Consider the following 19,442-nt stretch of genomic DNA (forward strand, 5'->3'; position numbering starts at 1 on the left):
GTTTTGTTTGTGTCCACCTAACAAATGCAAGTCCAATATTCACTTTCCTTTTAGCTGTTTTTATCTCGACCAACTCCTGAGGGAAATATCTGGCTCATTAACAGCTAAATGCTTCACTTTGTTTACCAGCTAGCTGCTAACTTTGTCTGCATGCAGCTGACAGAAAAAGGGGTTAATGAGAGGGGCACGGTCAAACCAAAATGTTTTGATGTTTAAGACCATAAAACAAAAAACAAGAAGCAAAGAGATGCTGAAAATGTCCTCAGATACATGCTATTACCAGGCCTGTGTAATAAAACGATACACATTGCCTCCATTGGAATATAATAAAAGGTTGATAAATATTCAAACCACCCATACAGTGGGAGAGGGGGGAGCTAATGCACCTTAAATACTAGCTGCAAGCTCTAAAATTTATCATGATAATTGCCGTTATCAACCAATATGAAAACTTTTATTCTTATAGCATTGTTGCCCATATTACCCCCTAACATTTTGCCAAAATCCTGCAGAAGAAAAATAGACAGCTGGCTAACACTGGCACAGTATTCCTGATACAATATCAATAAAAAAGCGTATGTGATGAGATAATTGCGCAGCTGTCCAGTGTGCTGGACTTAATTAGATTTTACAGGTGTACCTAATGAACTGGTTGCTCACTGTATCACATGTCAATGTTTTGCATTATTTTCTAATTCTCATTTTGCTCATATAACTTCAGTATTTTTTGTTGCAGCCACAAGGAGTCTTTGAGTGATCGACATCATTGTAAAAATCAATGAACTTCATTAAATCGTAGTGTACAAACATGCGGGCTGCAGTGAGCAACGGTCAATGCACAATTAAAATATTGATAATTAAACATGAAAATATTGATACTTGGAGTCAGCGTATCAACAGAAACTTTCCAGGCAAAATGTCAGCGTACCGCTGTGTATGGATTTATCCCACACACTTTACTAAGCAAACAGAGTAGCGAGTTTCAGAATGAAAGGTCACTGATCACCTCTCTCAACTATTAATGTGTCTGATCTCATAATTATAGAGCAGAGAGTGCTGGAGAGGAGTGACTCCGCTTCATTAACCTATTCTGTTGTAGAGAATTCAATAACACCGTGACTCATTCTCACCGATTTAGATCGTGTAGTCATTTTTCTAAATGCTCTGCATGACATCATTAGATATCTTTGGCCGGTGACGAGCTACAGCAAAGTCATCGTGTCAGTACGCCGAGTGCGTATGTGAAAACTGCACTGCATAAATCCAGTGGTGTTTTTTCTCCGCAATAAATGTTAGATTATGAGAACAGCAGGATGAGCTCACTGTTGCCAGCGGCTGCACAAACAAGCACTTTTTGACAGCCCCCCTTCTACTTGTGTAGAAAATTGGGGGCGTAGCAAGTTCTATTATTTATGTGTTTTTTAAGCAATTTTGTGGCATTTCTGAAGAATGAACTCAAACGCCACCTGTGGTTTTCTTCTATTGTGTCTTCGCTGATTTATGAGCATAATTGAAGCCACACATCCGCAGGGACTTTCACAGATTTTAATGTATCTGCTCATTGCTATAAACTCAAGCTCAGCTCCTCAGAACTTGGCATATCTTTATAAATATAATTCTGAACAGACTGCAAATAAATGACATTACCTTATACATTTCTATACATTGACCCTGTTCTCTACTGTTTGTCCAGCTAATTAACGGTTTCTCCTCTTGTGCAACTGTCTTTCATCCACACATCTTCTCATTTAGAACACATTAAGGTGCAATAAAAAGATACATATTAGAAATATATTGGCAATTGGTCTGGTTCAGTTTGAGTTTTAGGTCGAAACTTATACCGATGTTTGGGAGTTATAGTTAAAATACATGACAAACTAAAAAAATCTTGACACAGAACCCTGGCCCTCTATAGTGCCATGCACTGAATACGGCGGTTCACAGAATAATACAAATTAAACTTTTGGTAGTCTACTACAATAATACAGTCAAATGCACTTTCAGTCCACTAGATACATTTTGCTACAATAAAAATTATTTAATTTAAGAAACTTAATCCTTAAAACTTTATCTCATTAGATGAAAATGATGTTGACCATTTTTTCCTTTGGGGACATAATTTACTATTAAAAAAAGGTAACAAATTGCAAAATATTATATTACAATACTTACCTATTACAATTAGCAAATACAATTAGCTCTAGCAGCTCTAGCTGCATTACGTACACGTATTACGTACACGCATTACATACTGCACATAGAACATCAAGTTCTGCAGGGGGCACCGAAACAACAAATAATAATCATCATAATCATAGTGATGAAGTATTTAAATGTATGATATTACATAACTACATTAGACACCATTTGACCTTCATAGTCAAAATGATACACATACCAACAAAGAAAATATGCTATAGGGCACCGAAATGGCCAGCAGCAGTTTATTCTGCAAGTTGGACTTTAGTGAGCATGATTTAAAGCCACTGATGATGAATGTGTAGGACCGATGTGGGCTTGGATTGTCGTTGCTTGTGAGTGGCGGATGAGCCTGTGTGAGCAGTTTATATGATTTGTATTTTGAAAACTCAAGAAAATATTTTAAAAAATACAGTAACCCATGTTTTTCAGCCTTTTTTCTTTGTCTCTCGCACAGTTTTATGGAAGCTATCCTGACCAAATGCATCTGTTGTTTGCAGGACTCACCATCAGACAAACCAGACTGGCACCAGACCAAGAGTGAAATCTGGTATTGCGCTCTGGGTTCGCCTTATCTGCCCGCTGTTTACCAACAGTCACAGAGTCCATCACTTGCAGCAGCAGTGTTATCTCAGCAACCCAGGCAACACAAGTAGAATACAAAAGCAGCTGCTTCAGTCTCAGGCCAAACTGTGTGTGTCTGTGTGTGTTTGAGCTTCCTCTCATACAACAACACATAAACAATGGAGCATCATGTTCAGATGAACATGATCCAACCTGTAGAGTTTAATCAAGCTTTGTTGACTGTTCCAGTGAAAAGAAAGTCGTAATTTATTCAGAAAAGTAAAGCTGATAAACATTTTATTCCCGGAGCTGTGTGAAACGATGCTTTTAAAAGGTAACTGTGTAACAGCTCGAAATCGATGCAACCACAAAAGAAAAAAAAATGCTCGATTTTAACCTTTGTCTGAGGTAATGTTTTTAAATTGCAAATCAAATCAGTCTAAAACTATAATCTAAATACATATATAGCAGTGATATGCTAAGAAAAAGTAATAATTGAAATGAAAGTGTGGTGCAGAAGACAATCTCAAGACAAATTTTGCTACAAATTGCAGGTGTTTTACCAGCCCAGCAGCATAAACATTTTACAAATTTGAATTGTAAAGCTTATAATCTCTTCATACACACATTTCTGAATGAAATAGAAATGTGTGTATATCACCAGAACTCACCCTGTTGATGGGGTCATGATGCAGCCTCCACGATCAACAGTCATCCTGCAGCCACAACCACGCTCTGGGGTGTCGTGGTTCATCCCGAAATTGTGTCCCAGCTCATGTGCCAATGTCACAGCTGCACCCAGTGGGTTCTCAGAGTGATCCTGTAAGAGAAAAGAAAAGGGACACCCCAGAACATGTAAGTTGTGTGTAATCATGTATGTCTGACTGTGAGTGAAGGTGTAATCAAAGTAACTCAAGCAAGCCGTACTGAAGTGCACCGTGGATCACAAAAAAAAGGGGACAAAAGAAAAAGTTCAAAGACAATTTTTAAACTACAGATTCCCAAAACAGTTCAGTAACAGACCGATCTGCCCCCTCATCCTTCTTCTATTACTCATTCTCCTCATGGAGGCCTGAATTCATCTGCTATTCCATTACCCCTGCAGACCCAATCACACCCGCTGCTAGTGGAGACAGCTACTGCGGTAAGCTCCATAAAACCCAACACTGTATGACTTGCTGCCGCAGTGATAAGCAAGACAACTGCCAGACAGAGAAAGACAAGAGAGCAAGAGCTGTAAGTTTCAGTTTCACCTAGTTTTGTAGACAGACAAGTTGAGATGCAGACAGAGACAGGGTGAAGTTCGAAGGGTCAGCTGAGAAATGAAGTCAGTATGGTACTGTTCATATGTTTGCAAGGGTGAGACTGGGAAGGGGACAAACAGATGGAGATGAATGACATAATGAGTATATGAGTATATATATGAGTATATATGAGTATATCCAGTCAACTTCCACCAAAACATTCTTGTAAGGATATGACTATTTTGTGCACTCATTTAGCAATATTCTGCTATTTGAATCAACTATTCTGAGAAAATTAAAACTACAAGTAGGAGTTTTTACAATGTTACAAAGATTAGAGGTATTTGCAGTATTTGTTGGCACTCTAAAAAAACTTGAAACCAGGCTGGTAGTGATGCATGGGTCGACCTACAGTGCGTGGGTCATGTAGATTCACTCGAAAATATCACAGCTGGGTGGGTCAGTAGTCCAAATTAAACATTTTTCAAACTACCTGGATATTGTTGTATTCAATAGTATCAATTCAAGATGCTATCAATTTTTCTCATTCTATGTGTGATTTTGCGTACATTTCCTACATAAATAAAGAAATAATTTGTCAGATAGTGAATAAGCAAAATGTCAGAGATTTAGGCCTGATCCTTACTGACATGGGTATTTTTGAAAAAAAGAGATGTTCCCTCTGTCATTTTCCAAAAAAATTTAATCCACACTAGGATTGTTCTAAAAAGACACAAAAACACAAGTGAAGCGCCGTCAAGAGCATACCAAACCCAACGGGCGGTGATATAATCATAACACTAAAGCAACACAAAGAGCAAAGCATGAAGCAGTGACCTCCGTAGCGCATTCTGATGCTTCTGTTCCTCCATATCGTGAAAAGTAATTGTGCAAGAATTGTATGTAAAAAGTCCTGTTAGCAAGGGTAGAGCGTACACTATTTTGGTCACCTCTGCCATTGCACAAAATGCTGCCTCATTTCAGATGCCTCACAAAGGAGATAAGAGTGCACACTCTGCTGTCTCAAGTCAAAAACTTTTTTCTGTCTACATGTCAACACTGAAAATGGAGATCCTATAAATCTTCACCCTGGACGGAGTTTTCAGAGAGCTGCACTTTCAGTGACCCAAAATGGGTTTAGATGAAACAACGAAAAAGCTATGTTTTTAGATATACCCAAGTTTGTGTGGACAAGGCCTTAGATTAGAAGATCAGTACCATCTTATGTACAAAGTACAGTATGTACCAGCCCAAAGAAGTATGCTCCAGCCTTATGACAAATAAATGCTGTATAACTGATGGCATATGTAACAAAACTGATCAATAACAAAACGCCCCCACTCCTCATAATATGCATTATTCAGCTTTTCAAATCTTACAACTTCTAAGAAAGAGGTCGCCCGCTCAGCCACTGTATTTCCTTCTGCATTATTCAAATGTTCTCTACATGAGAAATGCATATGAGAAAATCACACGCATCCTTTTAAGGCCTGGTTGTATGTCAAAGTTGAGGGCGAGCTATTTTCTGCTCTGATTACAGAGCAGCATCATGGGGAGCTGCGCCCTGCCTTTTAACAAGAAGGATGGGAAAACTTTCCTCTGCTTCTGTCATGCTTATCAGTGTGTGCGTGTGTGTTTGTTTGTGTGTGTGTGCTATTCACAGTTGAGTGCTTCCTCATAAAAAAAGTGTAATATCAGAGTCAGCAGAAATGGATGAAACTCTTGGAAGCCACAGTCATTACTTTGGAGCAGCTATAAGGTATTGTTGTGATGGTGAGAATTTGATAGAAATGCTCTGATAGTCTCTTTGATATCTTTTCCAGCCATGTGAGAAAGTAACTCCCCGGAAAGATACCAAAAAAAAAAATGTGGATATTGTTAGTTGTCATAGATCAAACAAAACCCATTCAAGTATAAAGGCCCATGTGAGTTTAATGGGAAAAAAAGCATTGTGATTTTTAAACTGACAGAACATGTGGACCATATAAGGGATTTGAGGCTGATTAACACACATGCTAGTGAATGGTTTCAGAAGCGGTTCATCTCATCTGTCCGCCCTCTAACTGGTCGCATGGCCCTTTAATCTCGGTCCAAACCATCTGCCATCTGTAAGTAATGGGGAAGACAAACATCTGGAGATGCCTCACCACAGCCACAAAACATATCTATTAATGGGGGATACACATCTGGGCTGGAGCGTAATGGCTTTGGGCTGATATCCACTTTGTGATTTGGCATGGATGTCAAGTGCTCCAGCAGGCTGAGGAGCCCAACAGGCAGCTAGTTTACTAAGGGTAATAATTTAGTGTACCAGGGTTGATGCACAAGTTGTGTGTAAAAATTTCAAAAGTGTGCACTTTAAGAGCTGGCATCAACAATTTATCACATCTCATAAAAATGTAAATGTGGTTTTGTTTAAACGCTGTGGCCTTTGATTTACCTGTCTGCCCCACAAACCCTTTCAGAGATGTCACAGGAAAGCCTGATTGAATGATCGCAAGACTTCAGATGACCTTACAAGGGGGTGCGTATCAGTAGTCCAATCATTCTGAGAGGCTATTTTTACATACTCCTTTGTACACATTGGTGTTTCTGGTAATGATGAGGCCATGAATGTTGAGGGAGTGCCAGCACAAATATCATTATGTTTAAAAGCACGACTTCCTGCCAGCAAAGAGCGAACACCTTTTCTGCGTAAATCATGTCTGGGTTGTGTTAGCCTGCTGGATATGAACAATGTCCGCGCTGATACAATCAGGCTGCACATAGGAAGACGAGGGCGGGAGCAGCAAGAAGGATTTATACTCACCATGACGATACCGCCGGACTGCTCAGCTGTGCACATGCTCATAATGGGCGCCATGCCAATGGTGGTGCCCTGGAAGTAAACCCCGCTGCAGAAGACAGAAGGGGGGTGATGGGGAGATAAGGATGTTACAAGATGAAACCAGATATGCATTTTTTTAGTTTTTTACCTACAAAATGTGAATGTATCATTGCAGTTAGTTTTTCAATAAGGTTTATATTAATGTCCTATCAGGTTAATATTTTGCCCACAAAATGATTTTTTGTATATCAATTACTCACCCCCAAGTTATGTTTAATTTGTGAGGAAAGTATTTTAATCACATGCCTCTACAGTGAATGAAGAATCTAAAAAAGCAGAATATTCCTCATGAATTAAAGTTATTGTGGATCACGTTTGACAATCATTAAACTATATCACAACATCCGTTTACAAGCTCACACAACTCATGCAGTATAGACTGAATCACCGTGACGTTGCCCTAACAACAAAAGTCAGTGAATAAACAAGCCACCAGCATTAAGCAAACTTGTTTATTTCTGTTGTCATTTTCAGTTGTAACCGTAACATGTAAACGTGTAGAGTTTAACATGGTGGTCTGACCTATCTGACTTTCTGTTTCACTTATTTAATGAACTGTGGTGCTCTGCTAACATCTGATAAACCAAATCTACAGGCACGCACACTGAACAATGTTCAAAAATCTATCTTAGCCACATAAAAGAAAAAAAATCAATATCAGTTTAAGTGTACTCTATATTTGAATATTTGCGCTGCTTAACCTGACACAATAGCTGATCAAGGCAGCGGTAGACCAGCAATCCCATTATTCAGTCGAGTAAAATGACTATTTTTCCTCAATGGAGTCTGTTTTTTAAATATATCTGTTTCTAATTTTCCGCTGGTGCGGGCTGTCTCACAGCAAGGCAAAGCAGTGAAAATATTGCAAATATAGCTTATACTTAAACTGATTAATTTTAGGTGGATTAAAACTAACTAATGAAGGCAGAGTTTACTCAGCACTGTCTGATTATATGTACACGATGTGGCGGTTTTCTACCCAGAAGTTATTGTAAATAAACACTGTGATTCAGTCTATAATCCAAGTCTCATTAAGTCGACTTTACTTACATGTTTTAAATCCTAATATTTTGGCAAAAATGCATGTGTTTGGGAATTACTGAGCATACGCCTGGATAAATGAGACGTCTGTAAACTGATGTTTTGATATAGTTTTGCTGCTGTTAAATGTGGTGCCTGTTTACTTTCATTATCAAGGAACGTTCACCTTTTTCAGATTCTTTATTCACTGTGGAGGCATGGGAGGAAACGTTTTTTTTTATTTCTTTTCTCATGAATTCATGGTAACACAGTGAGTAATTGATAACCAAATGGTCGTTTTGTGGATGAAGTATTCCTTGAAGATGTAGTATATTAACTTTGTTTAGAAATGCAGTGGTTGTAGAACAAACATATTATCTGTAATTATTAAAAAATATTTTCTGGGTGTACCCACTGTTGGTAATCAGGTGAGTAACATAATGCTAAAACAATTATACACATTGCCATATTTCAGTGGAATAGTCAACTAAAGTGACAGTTTTTGAAGGCAAATCTTTAACATGAATAAGTAAAAGAAGCTTTAAGAAGCTTGCATTATGATTGAGATATTCATTTTTCAGTGTTTCCCCTGTGCATCTAGCAGCAGTATTACATCAGTGCTGAATTTATTTTTTGTACCAGAGGAGGAACGAGTTGAATGGGAAAAGAGAGTCGAGGGCTCCATCTAATCCCTAAATAAAAAATAATAATGATAATTTCCACACGTGCTTTATGCATATTCTGCAGATTTAGCTGAGGAAACGCTGTTGGTAAATGTTTGGTTTGATGTAACAGTGATATTGCAGATCTTTTATTTACTGTATGTGGTGTAAGTTACAGTTGTTGATCATACTTATATACAGTATTTTGGACCCGCTGGAGAGTATTTGTTGTTAAGGTGGCAGCTAATGGGGATCCAAAATATTTTTAATTTAATCCCATATGAAAATCAATTTACACAAACACGATTAAAGTACAATAGGGACATTAAGGAAAACATTGACTGACTGGGTCAGTAATCAATGTAAAAAGCCAATTTTCTCTGAAAATGGCGTGTAATAATGTCAACTATAAGCAACTTCACAGCTGACGGGCTGAGACATGTAAAACCATAGTACAGCTCTCTCGGGATCTGTTTCCATGTACCAGTATAAACACTTGGTTGTTATTTTTTGGGCTCAATATTTTCTGTTAAATTGAATTTCCACCTTATGAGCTGAGCGTTGTCGTGAGGTTTCTGTGGCAACAGCTTGACTTTCCTCCAGTCTAGGAACTCATGCAGGGTGGTGAAGGGATCCTGGGTGATGGGACATTTATCAGAGTCGCTCCACACTTCCAGACCCACCAGGGCCACCCGGATGTTCAGGGCCCTGTAGAACTGAGTCGATAAGCAGAGAGAGACAGCGTGGATAGAAAGGTGGGAGATTTATAGAGCTTAGATTACATGAATTATCAAAGTCCTTCAAACAAATAAGTGACACACTTTTACTTCAGGTTCCTCAATTTACTAAATTACATGTCATTTATTACAGCAGCCCTGAGTCCTCTTCTTTTTATGTTTTTCATATGATCGTAACATGTGTTTTCCACGTCTCCATCTATGATTCCCTTAAGTAAATCCATCTGCCTACTGTATCTGCTAGCTATAGATCCACAGCTCTGGCTGAGGTTTTAGACGGATAAAAAGCAGCTGTTCCAGTAGGACATTAATACATCCAAGAGTCATCCCATTAATCTCTGCTGCCTGCAGTACTTCTATTTTAAAAAGATGATTTATCCTCTTGTGCAAAGGGGAGAGGATGTTTTACCTTGTCCACATAATTGGCTATCTCTGCCAGTCTCTGTTTCACCTTCTCCACGTCCCTCCCCTGTTTCTGAAACTGAAAAAAAAAAGATACGTAGTCAGTGGTAGACATGGAGAGATTTACACCCAGAAGTAGTTGTGTTGCATGAAGACATGAGTGACACCGAGTTACAGTCATTTTCAGAACTAAAAAGCATGAAACAACACAGGACACCTGGAAAGGCAATACGTTTTACTGAGTGTTAGGCAGCTTGTCAAACTGTGACCATCTGGATCTAGAAAAATCTCCCAGTGTTAGAGAGACAAATGGCGCGGCCGCAGGGAGCAGGTATATTGGCAGATCTGACAGCCCGCAAAGCTTTTGATCCAATTGCAGCAAAGTCAGACCTACTATTTCCACCCTACTGTGTATTCACCTGCGTTGGTGCTGGACTTCAAATCTGACAACATACTTGATCCCTTATCCTTTTTTTTTTTTTTGTTTTTCGCCCCCTTTCCCCTTTTTTTTTTTTTTTTCCAGTGAGGTCGGGGGCATTAGCAAAGGGCTGCCAAGAGGAAACCCCACAATGAGCTCGTCAGTGCTGAAGGAAGACCCTTCTGTATCCACATTGCTTTTCCTGTTTCCTGTCTGGTCTGCTGGGGAATCATTCAGCACTTCCTGTCAAAACGGAGCCTCTGCCACAGGACCACACTGCTTGTTGCACACTGACCTAATTCTGCAGCCCCAGCGGGACCTGCTCTACTATTACTACAGCTTACCCTGCTTTTTTCTCATGAAGGGTTGCTGTGTTTTTGGTGTGTTGTTTCCTGTTGTTCAAAACCTGCATTTGTGAATGGAAGCAGCGTGGGTGCATTACCTCTCTGTTGTCTGCAACAATGATCAGCTCAACGTACTTGGTTGTCTTCTGAGTGTGCCGTTTATGCTGAAGTAAAAAGCAGAGATGCTGAATGTTAGAAAAATGATTTGCTAAAAAAAAAAAAAGGTTTTCAGTGACTTTTATCTACTTGATCCTCCCGCAGATCTGGCTATTTTATATTTTAAGTACAGGCAAATATCAGACACACAACGGATGTGCTGTCTATCGTTTCGTGTCAGCATTCATTAAACGCCTTTAGATAAACACTTTCAAGCCTGCAAAACCTGAAAAATCTCTTAATATGCTTATACACTTTCTTGCAAAGACTTAGCAACATCAATCTTATGCCTGTAGCATAGACAATAAAGATGTTAAACAACACACACACACACACACACACACACACACACACACATATCTCTCTATATCTCTCTCTCTCTCTCTCTCTCTCTCTCTATATATATATATATATATATATATATATATATATATATATATATATATATATATATATATATATATACACACATTTTAATGAACTTGTGAGCTTTAGAGGTGCTAATAGGTTCATTTTGTTACTTTTGGAGGCCAGGATAATTTCCCTGTTTCTAGTCTTTCTGCTAAGCTAAGCTAATTAACTGACAGTTGTAGCTTTATATTCAGCATACAGATATGAGAGCGGTTTTCAATAGTTTTATCTAATTCTTGGCAAGAGAGTGAATAAACAAGGTTTCCAAAAAGCTGCCACTAAGCCACCAGCAATTTTGTCTCATTTCACTAACAGCATAGTAGAGTTGAGAGAAGTCATCACACAAAAATGTGTGTGTCATGCAGCCATATTCAGTGATCCTCTTGCCCAAACATCCCGTCTGTTTAAACAGAACTGATGCTCTACTAAAATGGCAAAGCCCAGATATTACTCAGGGGTCATTAACTACTGCATATTGCTAAGTTTCACTTTGTGGCTCAGACGGAGTTTTCATTGCAGAGAATGGCAGCAGATGGATGCTGCAACCGCACCATGTAAATCTTTTGCCAAACCTGCATGGGCCCTCGACTTTGGGGCTCTAAGCGCAGATAAAATGTGTCAAGCCCATGGCAACGCCCTCTGGGAACTCATCCAAACTGGTCTCTGTGTGCCAGTTTTCTGATCTTTGGTCAAACGCCCATTTCTCTTTCATCAAGTGAATGTTAGTCTCACCCTTTGGAAACATTTGAAAATTAAATACAACAAAAAAACTGCTCAAATATATGACAATAAAGCTTTGAACTGTGATATCCGTTGGCTCTAATACAAGCTTTGCAATAAAAAAAGCACAATACTAATCTCACCCTTGTGTGGAAGGATTGAAAGGGGCTTTTGATGTGGTTTTCAGGGGCAACAGAGGACATGTTGAAGCCGTGGCCGCAGGATCCCGAGGTCAGTGTGAGTTCTTCCACTCGGTAGATGAGGTGGACACCGTCATCGTGTCCAGACGCCGGCTCAATTATAAATGTCTTGTTTTCAAGTGCGATGAAGCCTCTGCAGAGACAGCAGCAGAAGTCTGAGGTCAAAGCCTCAATGCATAACCAATCTCTCAAATGCATAATATGACTGAATGTGGCTCTCTCTAATGGAATATGTTACAACTGAGGTTGCATTCATTTTCCTGAACACCCACCTGTACTGAAGCCAAACTATAAAAGATTTTTTTTTTTTTTTAAATTTTGGTAACAGTGCCAAGCCACACAGAGCTTTTAACACTAGCCTTGTTAGTGCCAAAACTCCTCATGGCTTTATGCACAAAAGCTCTTACTAATTCTTAATTTTTATAGTTTCTATGGCTTTTCATTTTTATAATGCCTGTTCTGCCTATCTTTTCTTAAGGTACGTGCAATACTTGAAGTATTTTCTTTTTTTTTCATGTTTATTTGCATGTATTTCTTATTTCTGCGGTTTACCACTGTCATGTTTGACTATGCATTGCTTCAACCTAATTGCAGGTGGGTGTAGCACTATTGTCTAAGCAAATTCTCTCTGGCGACAATTAAGTATATCTTATAGTAGTTTGGTATTTTTATACATTAGTCTTTTGTTTTAATATTAAAATGATCACTTTTCCCATTTGACATCAATAATGTTCATTAAATGTTAGTCAATTTAAATTTAATTTATTTAAATTTAAATGAAAAAATACATTTCCCCAGTTTTTATCCTGTGTCCCCATTAACTGTTCATTTATCTCATTATATGCAAAATAAATAATAATAATAAGAAGAGGAATACATTTTGTTAGGTTTCCCTCTTGACTCAGCAGCCTTTATTGGGTGAAACATAAAAGTGTGTCTCAACAGAAAGCTACAGTGTGGCTATCATGTAGCAAAGCTTAACATCTGAGCTTTTTGTCCACACTGAACCCATTAAATCTGCACTTCTGTTACATCATGTAAACAAAGCATATAAATATCAGCTGTATGCTTGAGATCAGACTGGAGACATATCTACTTAGAAGATACGTGGGCAGCCTGCTTGCTTTCTTCCTACATTTGTACTTTTTAAAACAGAAAACACATGTTTTATATTGTGATATTTACTCAAAATGACAAACAGTATAGCCAACAGCAACATCAAAATCCCTGCCTTTTCCCTTTTTGTAAAGGTTTTTAAAAGGTTTCAAATGTTTGATGAGTCAACTATTTGACTATTTTAACTATCATTTTATTTTATTGCTTTTAGCTTAGGTGTGTTTTTACATTAAATGGTTTATCCGTTTGGTTATTTATTATTTGTACTTATTTCTTTCTGGTTTTGATCACGTTATCCTCTATTTATCTTGTTTTATTAAATTTTCAGTTTTAGTATTAGCACTGTATTTCATTTTAACAGGTTTTTATCAGTTCTGACTCACATGTATTTGTAACTTGTGTTGGTTTACTCTTCATCATTTTCTTGTTTTCAGATTTTAGTTTTAGTTTTAATGGATCTGATTTGCTTCTATAGTCTGCTGACGACTTTGTTTTGTGCCCGCAGTTTGTACATCGCACTTTGCGCTTTACATTGTGCTTCCACCTGAAATGAAATGCGCTGTACAAATAAAGTTTTGCTTGCTTGCTCAATCGTGCACTCAGGGACGTTCACAAAAGTTCATCCAATCAAATGAGACCTAATGCGATTAGCTAGCCGCACCTATCATATTAAACTGCACTTCAGCTATGCATTGTATCAGCCAAAAGAGCAATAAGGAGAGAGATAGTAAGAGATGCATGTTTGAATATCAGTGGGCAAAACCTTTGCTTTCATTTCCAAAACATTGTGACATCTCCACCTCATCCTCCTGATATAACAGTGTGGATGATGAGTGTAGACACAGTCTGCTCAGCAGCCCACTCCACTGTAGCTCCGTATCATGCTAAACTCTGACCCCACCCACTTTTTAGCATTCCAGTCAAACTGTACAGCACTCAAATATTTAGTTTCACTGGTAAATATGTCATAGTATAGAAGGTAAAGATGCGCTAACTTCCCTTTTATGTGGACTTAAATGTTCTTTGTCATTACTGGTTATTGCATTGAAAAAAAAAAAAGGAAAATCTGTTTCCAAAATTGTTTTCCTGCTGTTTAATTAGGAAGGAAATGACTTCACGTAACTTTTAGTTTTTTTTACCCAAATCTCAAATCTTCCAATTGTGGTTGGTTATTAGCAACAGCAGGAAGCCAATTACTGCCAAAAAAAGTGCAGATATTTCCTGGATGCCTCTGTGGACAAAGACAATGAGGTGTGACATTTTCTCCTATTCCTGCGAGTCACGCACCAACTAACTGACAGCGCGCTTAAGGGGCTTAAGAGCGATGGGCTGCTGTGCAGTGTGAAGTAAATATAAACATTGCAGGCAAATAGCACGTAAAGGGCAACGTTGAGATGCTGCTTGAATACAAAATGATGGTTATGTTTCTTACCGAAGGCCTGAGCAGGTGCTGAGGGTGACATCAGAGTTTGGATGCTCCTGCACTTCCCCATGGTAATAGCAGTTATTCTAAAAGAGGGAAAACAGTAAGAAACCACAAAGAAAGCTTCATCCACTGGATAATATAACTAGAATTATGACTTGGCAGTTGTATGCCTCCAAAAACCACTGATGTTGCACTTACAGCTTACATCAGCACTGTTTCAAGGTGGACACCAAGAGTTAATGTCACTATCCCCTACGGTTCTTCAGATATGATACTGAGTAATGGCCAGTGTTTTTGCAGAACATCATGATGTGACAGCCAAGGTAACCTTTTACCTTTAGGATATGACATATCACTTCATCATGTTATCCTATTAGACATTTGTGGGAATTTTTGTCAGGTATATTAATCCTTGAGTTATTATGGTATAGCATCTAGAAGAAATTTATGGTGTAGAATTTCAAAAGAAAGAAATGTTGAAAAATGGCTAACTATAGTAGGGTTATGGTTTGGGGGTCAGGGCCAGGGTTAGGGTTGGGAATTCATCATTCTGAATGTCAAAAAAAAGTCATATATGGCCAAAAACCTGTTTTGTGAGGTCAAATTGACCTTGACCTTTCACCTTTTACCACCAAAATCACTCTGTTCATTCTTGAGTCCAAGCGGACATTTGTGCCGAATTTGAGGAAACTTGCTCAAGGCCTTCTTCAGATGGTGTGTTCATGAGAATGAGACGACTGCAAGGTCACACTGACTTTGACTTTTGATGTATGACCTCTAAAATAAAATCTGGTAATTCTTTAATCCAAGTAGTTATTTACGCCAAAGTTGAGGAAAGTCCCTCAAAGTGATCTTGAGATATTGCATTCAGGAACATGCGATCAACGCAAGGTCACAGGTGATCATGAACTTTGACTTTTGACAGCCAAATTCTAATCAGCTCACTGCTGAGTCCGGGTTAATGATTGTGCCACATTTGTCGTAATTCCTTCAAAGAGTTCTTGAAATATCGAATTTGTGAGAATGAGACTGGTGCAAGGTCACTGTTACCTTGACCTTTGACCTCTAAAACCCAATCAATTTGTCACTGAATCCAAGAGGACATTTTTGCCAAATTTGAGGTAACTGACTCATGGTCCTCTTCTCGAGATATCATGTTCACAAGAATGGGACGGACAGACGAGAAAATGAAGATCACTGGCACAATAATAATAATAATAATAATAATAATAATAATAATAATAATAATAATAATAATAATAATAATAATAATAATAACAATAATAATAATAACAATAAGCATATGATATTAAAAACAAAAGCTGCTTGTAACAGTCTTTCCTCCTACCCCTCTCCATACAAACAGGCATTTTGAAACAAATGCAACCTCCACAGTTGAAGAGAGAAAGAGAACTGACACGGATGGGATGTGACAGTTAAGAGGTAATTGTTTTTCCTTCATCATTCCACCAGAGTGGTCTAGAAGAAAGAAAAGGGGACATTTAAGGCTCCTCAGACACAGAAAGAACACTGTTGTCTGCGAAAAAAGAGAGCAGAGGAAGTGACTCTCATTAAGAGGGAATACAGACCTCCATTTACTGTCTTGCAGCACTCCAGCCCTCTTAAATCAACCGTCATTAAATCACTACGCTGACCATTTCTCATCCCAAATATTGAACTGCAGGAGGAAATACTTAGAGGTGAGATTTTTTTGCATAAAACAGTCGTTTCCAACGATTTCTGTTTGGCAAGTACAGTACAAGTTACTGAGCCTGGTGGTGATGGAGATTCATTACATTAAGTATAAAAATAGAGCAGCTACAAAGGCTCTTTGCTGAGGCTACGCTTGACCTAGATTAGCTCACCTTTCATATAAGAAAACATCAGGCAGGGGTAGTGATTGTCTTCCTCAGCTATCCTCAATATGTCTGTAACTTTAAAAGTGGCTAAATGCATTCAAAGTGAAATATTAAGTCATGAGCTCATTTTTAGATTTCCTGGAGCTACAAAAAAGCAGAAAAGAGATGAAATACATCTCAGTTAACTCCATGACATTTACTTTTTCTGTTTTATTTTCCCTTAAATGGCTTTATGGTCTGAAAATTGTCTTGATTTTCCTGCTCAGGTTTATTTTGTAGCTGTCGACTTGTGAGGAGCAAAATCATTATATTTTCATGAATTCTTTTGTCTCATCAGACAATTCGTAAGATAGCAGAGTTTATTTACAGTACACGTCTTTTCACTGATCCCTGATTAACACATGGCTGACTGCTGAGTTCAGTGACAGCAGGTGCTGAAAGTGTGCAGCTGCGCGAGGCTTATCTAAGACAATACAGTATGTCTATTTGACAGCCTGATGCAATGCTTGTAACATCCTCCCACACAAAATTAAAGGTGAGAGAGAGAGAGTTTAGAAAACACTGTTTGCATAACTTTGCAGGAAATTGACTTGTCAGTCATTGCCGAGTTACCAAAAATTTCTCCTCCAAGCTTTGAGCAACTTTTCAAACTGTCCTCGCCACCGTTCATTTAACAATTATTTCAATTTCACTTAGTTGCAAAAGAGCTGAATACTATTAACTATGTTAAAGGCCCAGTGTGTAGGATTTAAGGGCCATATTGGCAGAAATATAATATAATAATACAATAAGTATGTTTTCCCAATTGTATAATCACCTGAAAATAAGAATCTCCTTTCCTTATAATGAGCTGTTTATATCTACAAAGGGAGCAGATTGTGGTCCACAGAGTCCACCATGTTGCACAGCCATATTTCTACAGAAGCCCAGAATGGACAAACCAAACATTGCTCCTAGATGGAGCCATGCACGTTTTCATTTTGACCACAGTAGTTAGTAGCCCCTGCACAACGAGAGCGTCAGAATTTTTTATTTTTTTATTTTAGACCTCTGTAGATTATTAGGCTCCCAGTAATAACCTACTGAACAATGAATACTGAAGAAATCCTGACTTGCAGTTCACGTTCAGTGCATGGCAGAAGTTTGGTGCAATGTGCCACTAAATCCCACACACTGCCCTTTTAAAGACAGAAAGGGGACGGTTTTTGAAATCACAAATCACAGGTTTTTGAAATGCCACAGAGACATGATCCCACCTCTACTTTGGCTATTAAAAATGGCTACGTGTTCTAATGCAGTGAAACCCTATTTCTACTGAACTTGAAGTTAAAAAAAAAAAAACATACAGCAAAGAATCAATTCTGTCACTGTGAGTTACAATAAGTACTCAAAACAAACATCAATCTTTTCTTCAATTTCAAGAGCTGCAGGCATTCTGCTTTACATGGTGAGCATACACAGAAAATAAAAAGTAAAAAAAAAAAGTACAGATCAGCTGCTGAAAGGGGATTCCATAATAAAATCCTGATGGCTGAAAAACAGCCAGCATAAAACACAGCTTATCATCATGTAGGCCACAGGATAAATGTTCAGCAACAGCCAGAGGCTTTCAAATAAGCAAGGGGTCAAAAAAAAAAAAAAAAATCTTTAAAAATTAACCTTTCTATTTTCAATCCAAAATTCTATTTTTTGTAAATGATCCACATAATTAAGTGTTGATTTTCATCTATAATAGTGCTTCGTGAACACTTTTAAAGGGTCAGTTTTTACAGCATGACTGCAGTGCACTACTGCACGTCAACTCAACCATAAATGTCAAAAGCACTCGAGTGCCACCGTACCGTGAAGTTGTGAGCACCGGTGACTGCACTTCCATCCTCCCGGTAATGTGTCTCAGTGTAATGGCTTGCAAAAAGACCCCTAAGAAGACAGAGAGAGAGAGAAAGAAACATCAAACACCCAGGTATATTTTTCAACACTGCAAATCTGAATTTGGAAAAAAAAGTCTGTGTTTTAAGCCTACTAAGAAAACTCGACCCTTAGTTGACTTTTTATGTAGATTGGTGTTGCTTGCAAGGATTTGGAGGGATAATGTGGATAAAATGCTTAGCATTCTGAGGCTAGAAGAGAGACTTGATTTTCTGTGAATTTATTAGGTGATTTGTATGTGTCCTTGAATCCCCTGGCATTCAGCACGACTGAGTAGATTCCCTGCTGAGGTAATTATTTTGTGCATGTGCATTTCTGTGCATATGCGTGTATGGATATATTTTAAACTGTGTGTCCATTTGTGTGTGTTTTTCTCCTAGGGGCCATGAGCAGATGGACACAGTGAGCCCCACCCGAAGCATTGGCAAAGGAGCAGCAGGAACACCCATCTTTTGCAGCTGCATAATCACACTGACATCAGGCAGGATGATCTCAGTATGTGTGTGTATGTATGAGAAAGAGAGAAGGAGTACTAACAGACGAAACATGCAGAAAAGTGACATTATTTTTCTACAACTGTATGACATGAGTCCAGTCCAAAATATTCGAAAAAACTCCACCATGGACCAAAGGTGAATATAATGCAAAATAAATAAATAAAAAAGGTTTTCCAATGCAATAATTTATTTGTTTTGGACCCTTCATGAGGAGTACTATTGGAATAAATATGTAATGTTCGATTATTCATTGCACTACGCTCAGTGCGCTGACGGTACTCTGGGCACAGATGGAGCAGCAGAAGAATAAAAAGTGAAACTTAAGTGTTAAATCTGCTGGGTCTACTAGTTTGCATTCATTTGCAGCAGCTTCTCCTCTCATCCATTGATCTGATCAGCTCTGAATGTATCGACAGATCAATTATCCACACCACGAGTCACAAATTGCTGCTGAGGGAAAATAAAACTCATGGAGAGCTCCACCTGTGCTCTGTTCACGAACCCACAGAAGCCTCAGAATTTAGAGAGGGGACACAGAATGATACAAACAAAACCTCTCTGTTGTTGTTTCTTTGGAAACCACTGCATATACACAAAAAGTTTAAGAAAAGTATCACAAATGGTCTTTTTTCTGCAGAAAACATGGGACTC

General features: G+C 38.4%; 1 protein-coding gene across 2 annotated transcripts in view; it reads right to left on the reverse strand.

Moving 5' to 3' along the window:
• adam12b (ADAM metallopeptidase domain 12b) overlaps positions 1-19,442 on the reverse strand; it is a 108,650-nt gene that overhangs the window by 38,674 nt on the left and 50,534 nt on the right. For both annotated transcript variants that reach the window (XM_088086117.1, XM_042502410.2), the window contains exons 5-12: positions 18,207-18,285; positions 14,513-14,589; positions 11,908-12,097; positions 10,576-10,641; positions 9,723-9,794; positions 9,123-9,292; positions 6,817-6,901; positions 3,435-3,583 (exon numbers count right to left, since the gene is read on the reverse strand). In XM_088086117.1, the coding sequence (XP_087942243.1) occupies positions 3,435-3,583; positions 6,817-6,901; positions 9,123-9,292; positions 9,723-9,794; positions 10,576-10,641; positions 11,908-12,097; positions 14,513-14,589; positions 18,207-18,285 (888 nt within the window). The remainder of the gene's footprint in view (positions 1-3,434; positions 3,584-6,816; positions 6,902-9,122; positions 9,293-9,722; positions 9,795-10,575; positions 10,642-11,907; positions 12,098-14,512; positions 14,590-18,206; positions 18,286-19,442) is intronic.

Source organism: Plectropomus leopardus, chromosome 13, assembly GCF_026936395.1.
Source record: "Plectropomus leopardus strain MGB_pleo_1.0 chromosome 13, ASM2693639v1, whole genome shotgun sequence".
NCBI lineage: Eukaryota > Metazoa > Chordata > Actinopteri > Perciformes > Serranidae > Plectropomus > Plectropomus leopardus.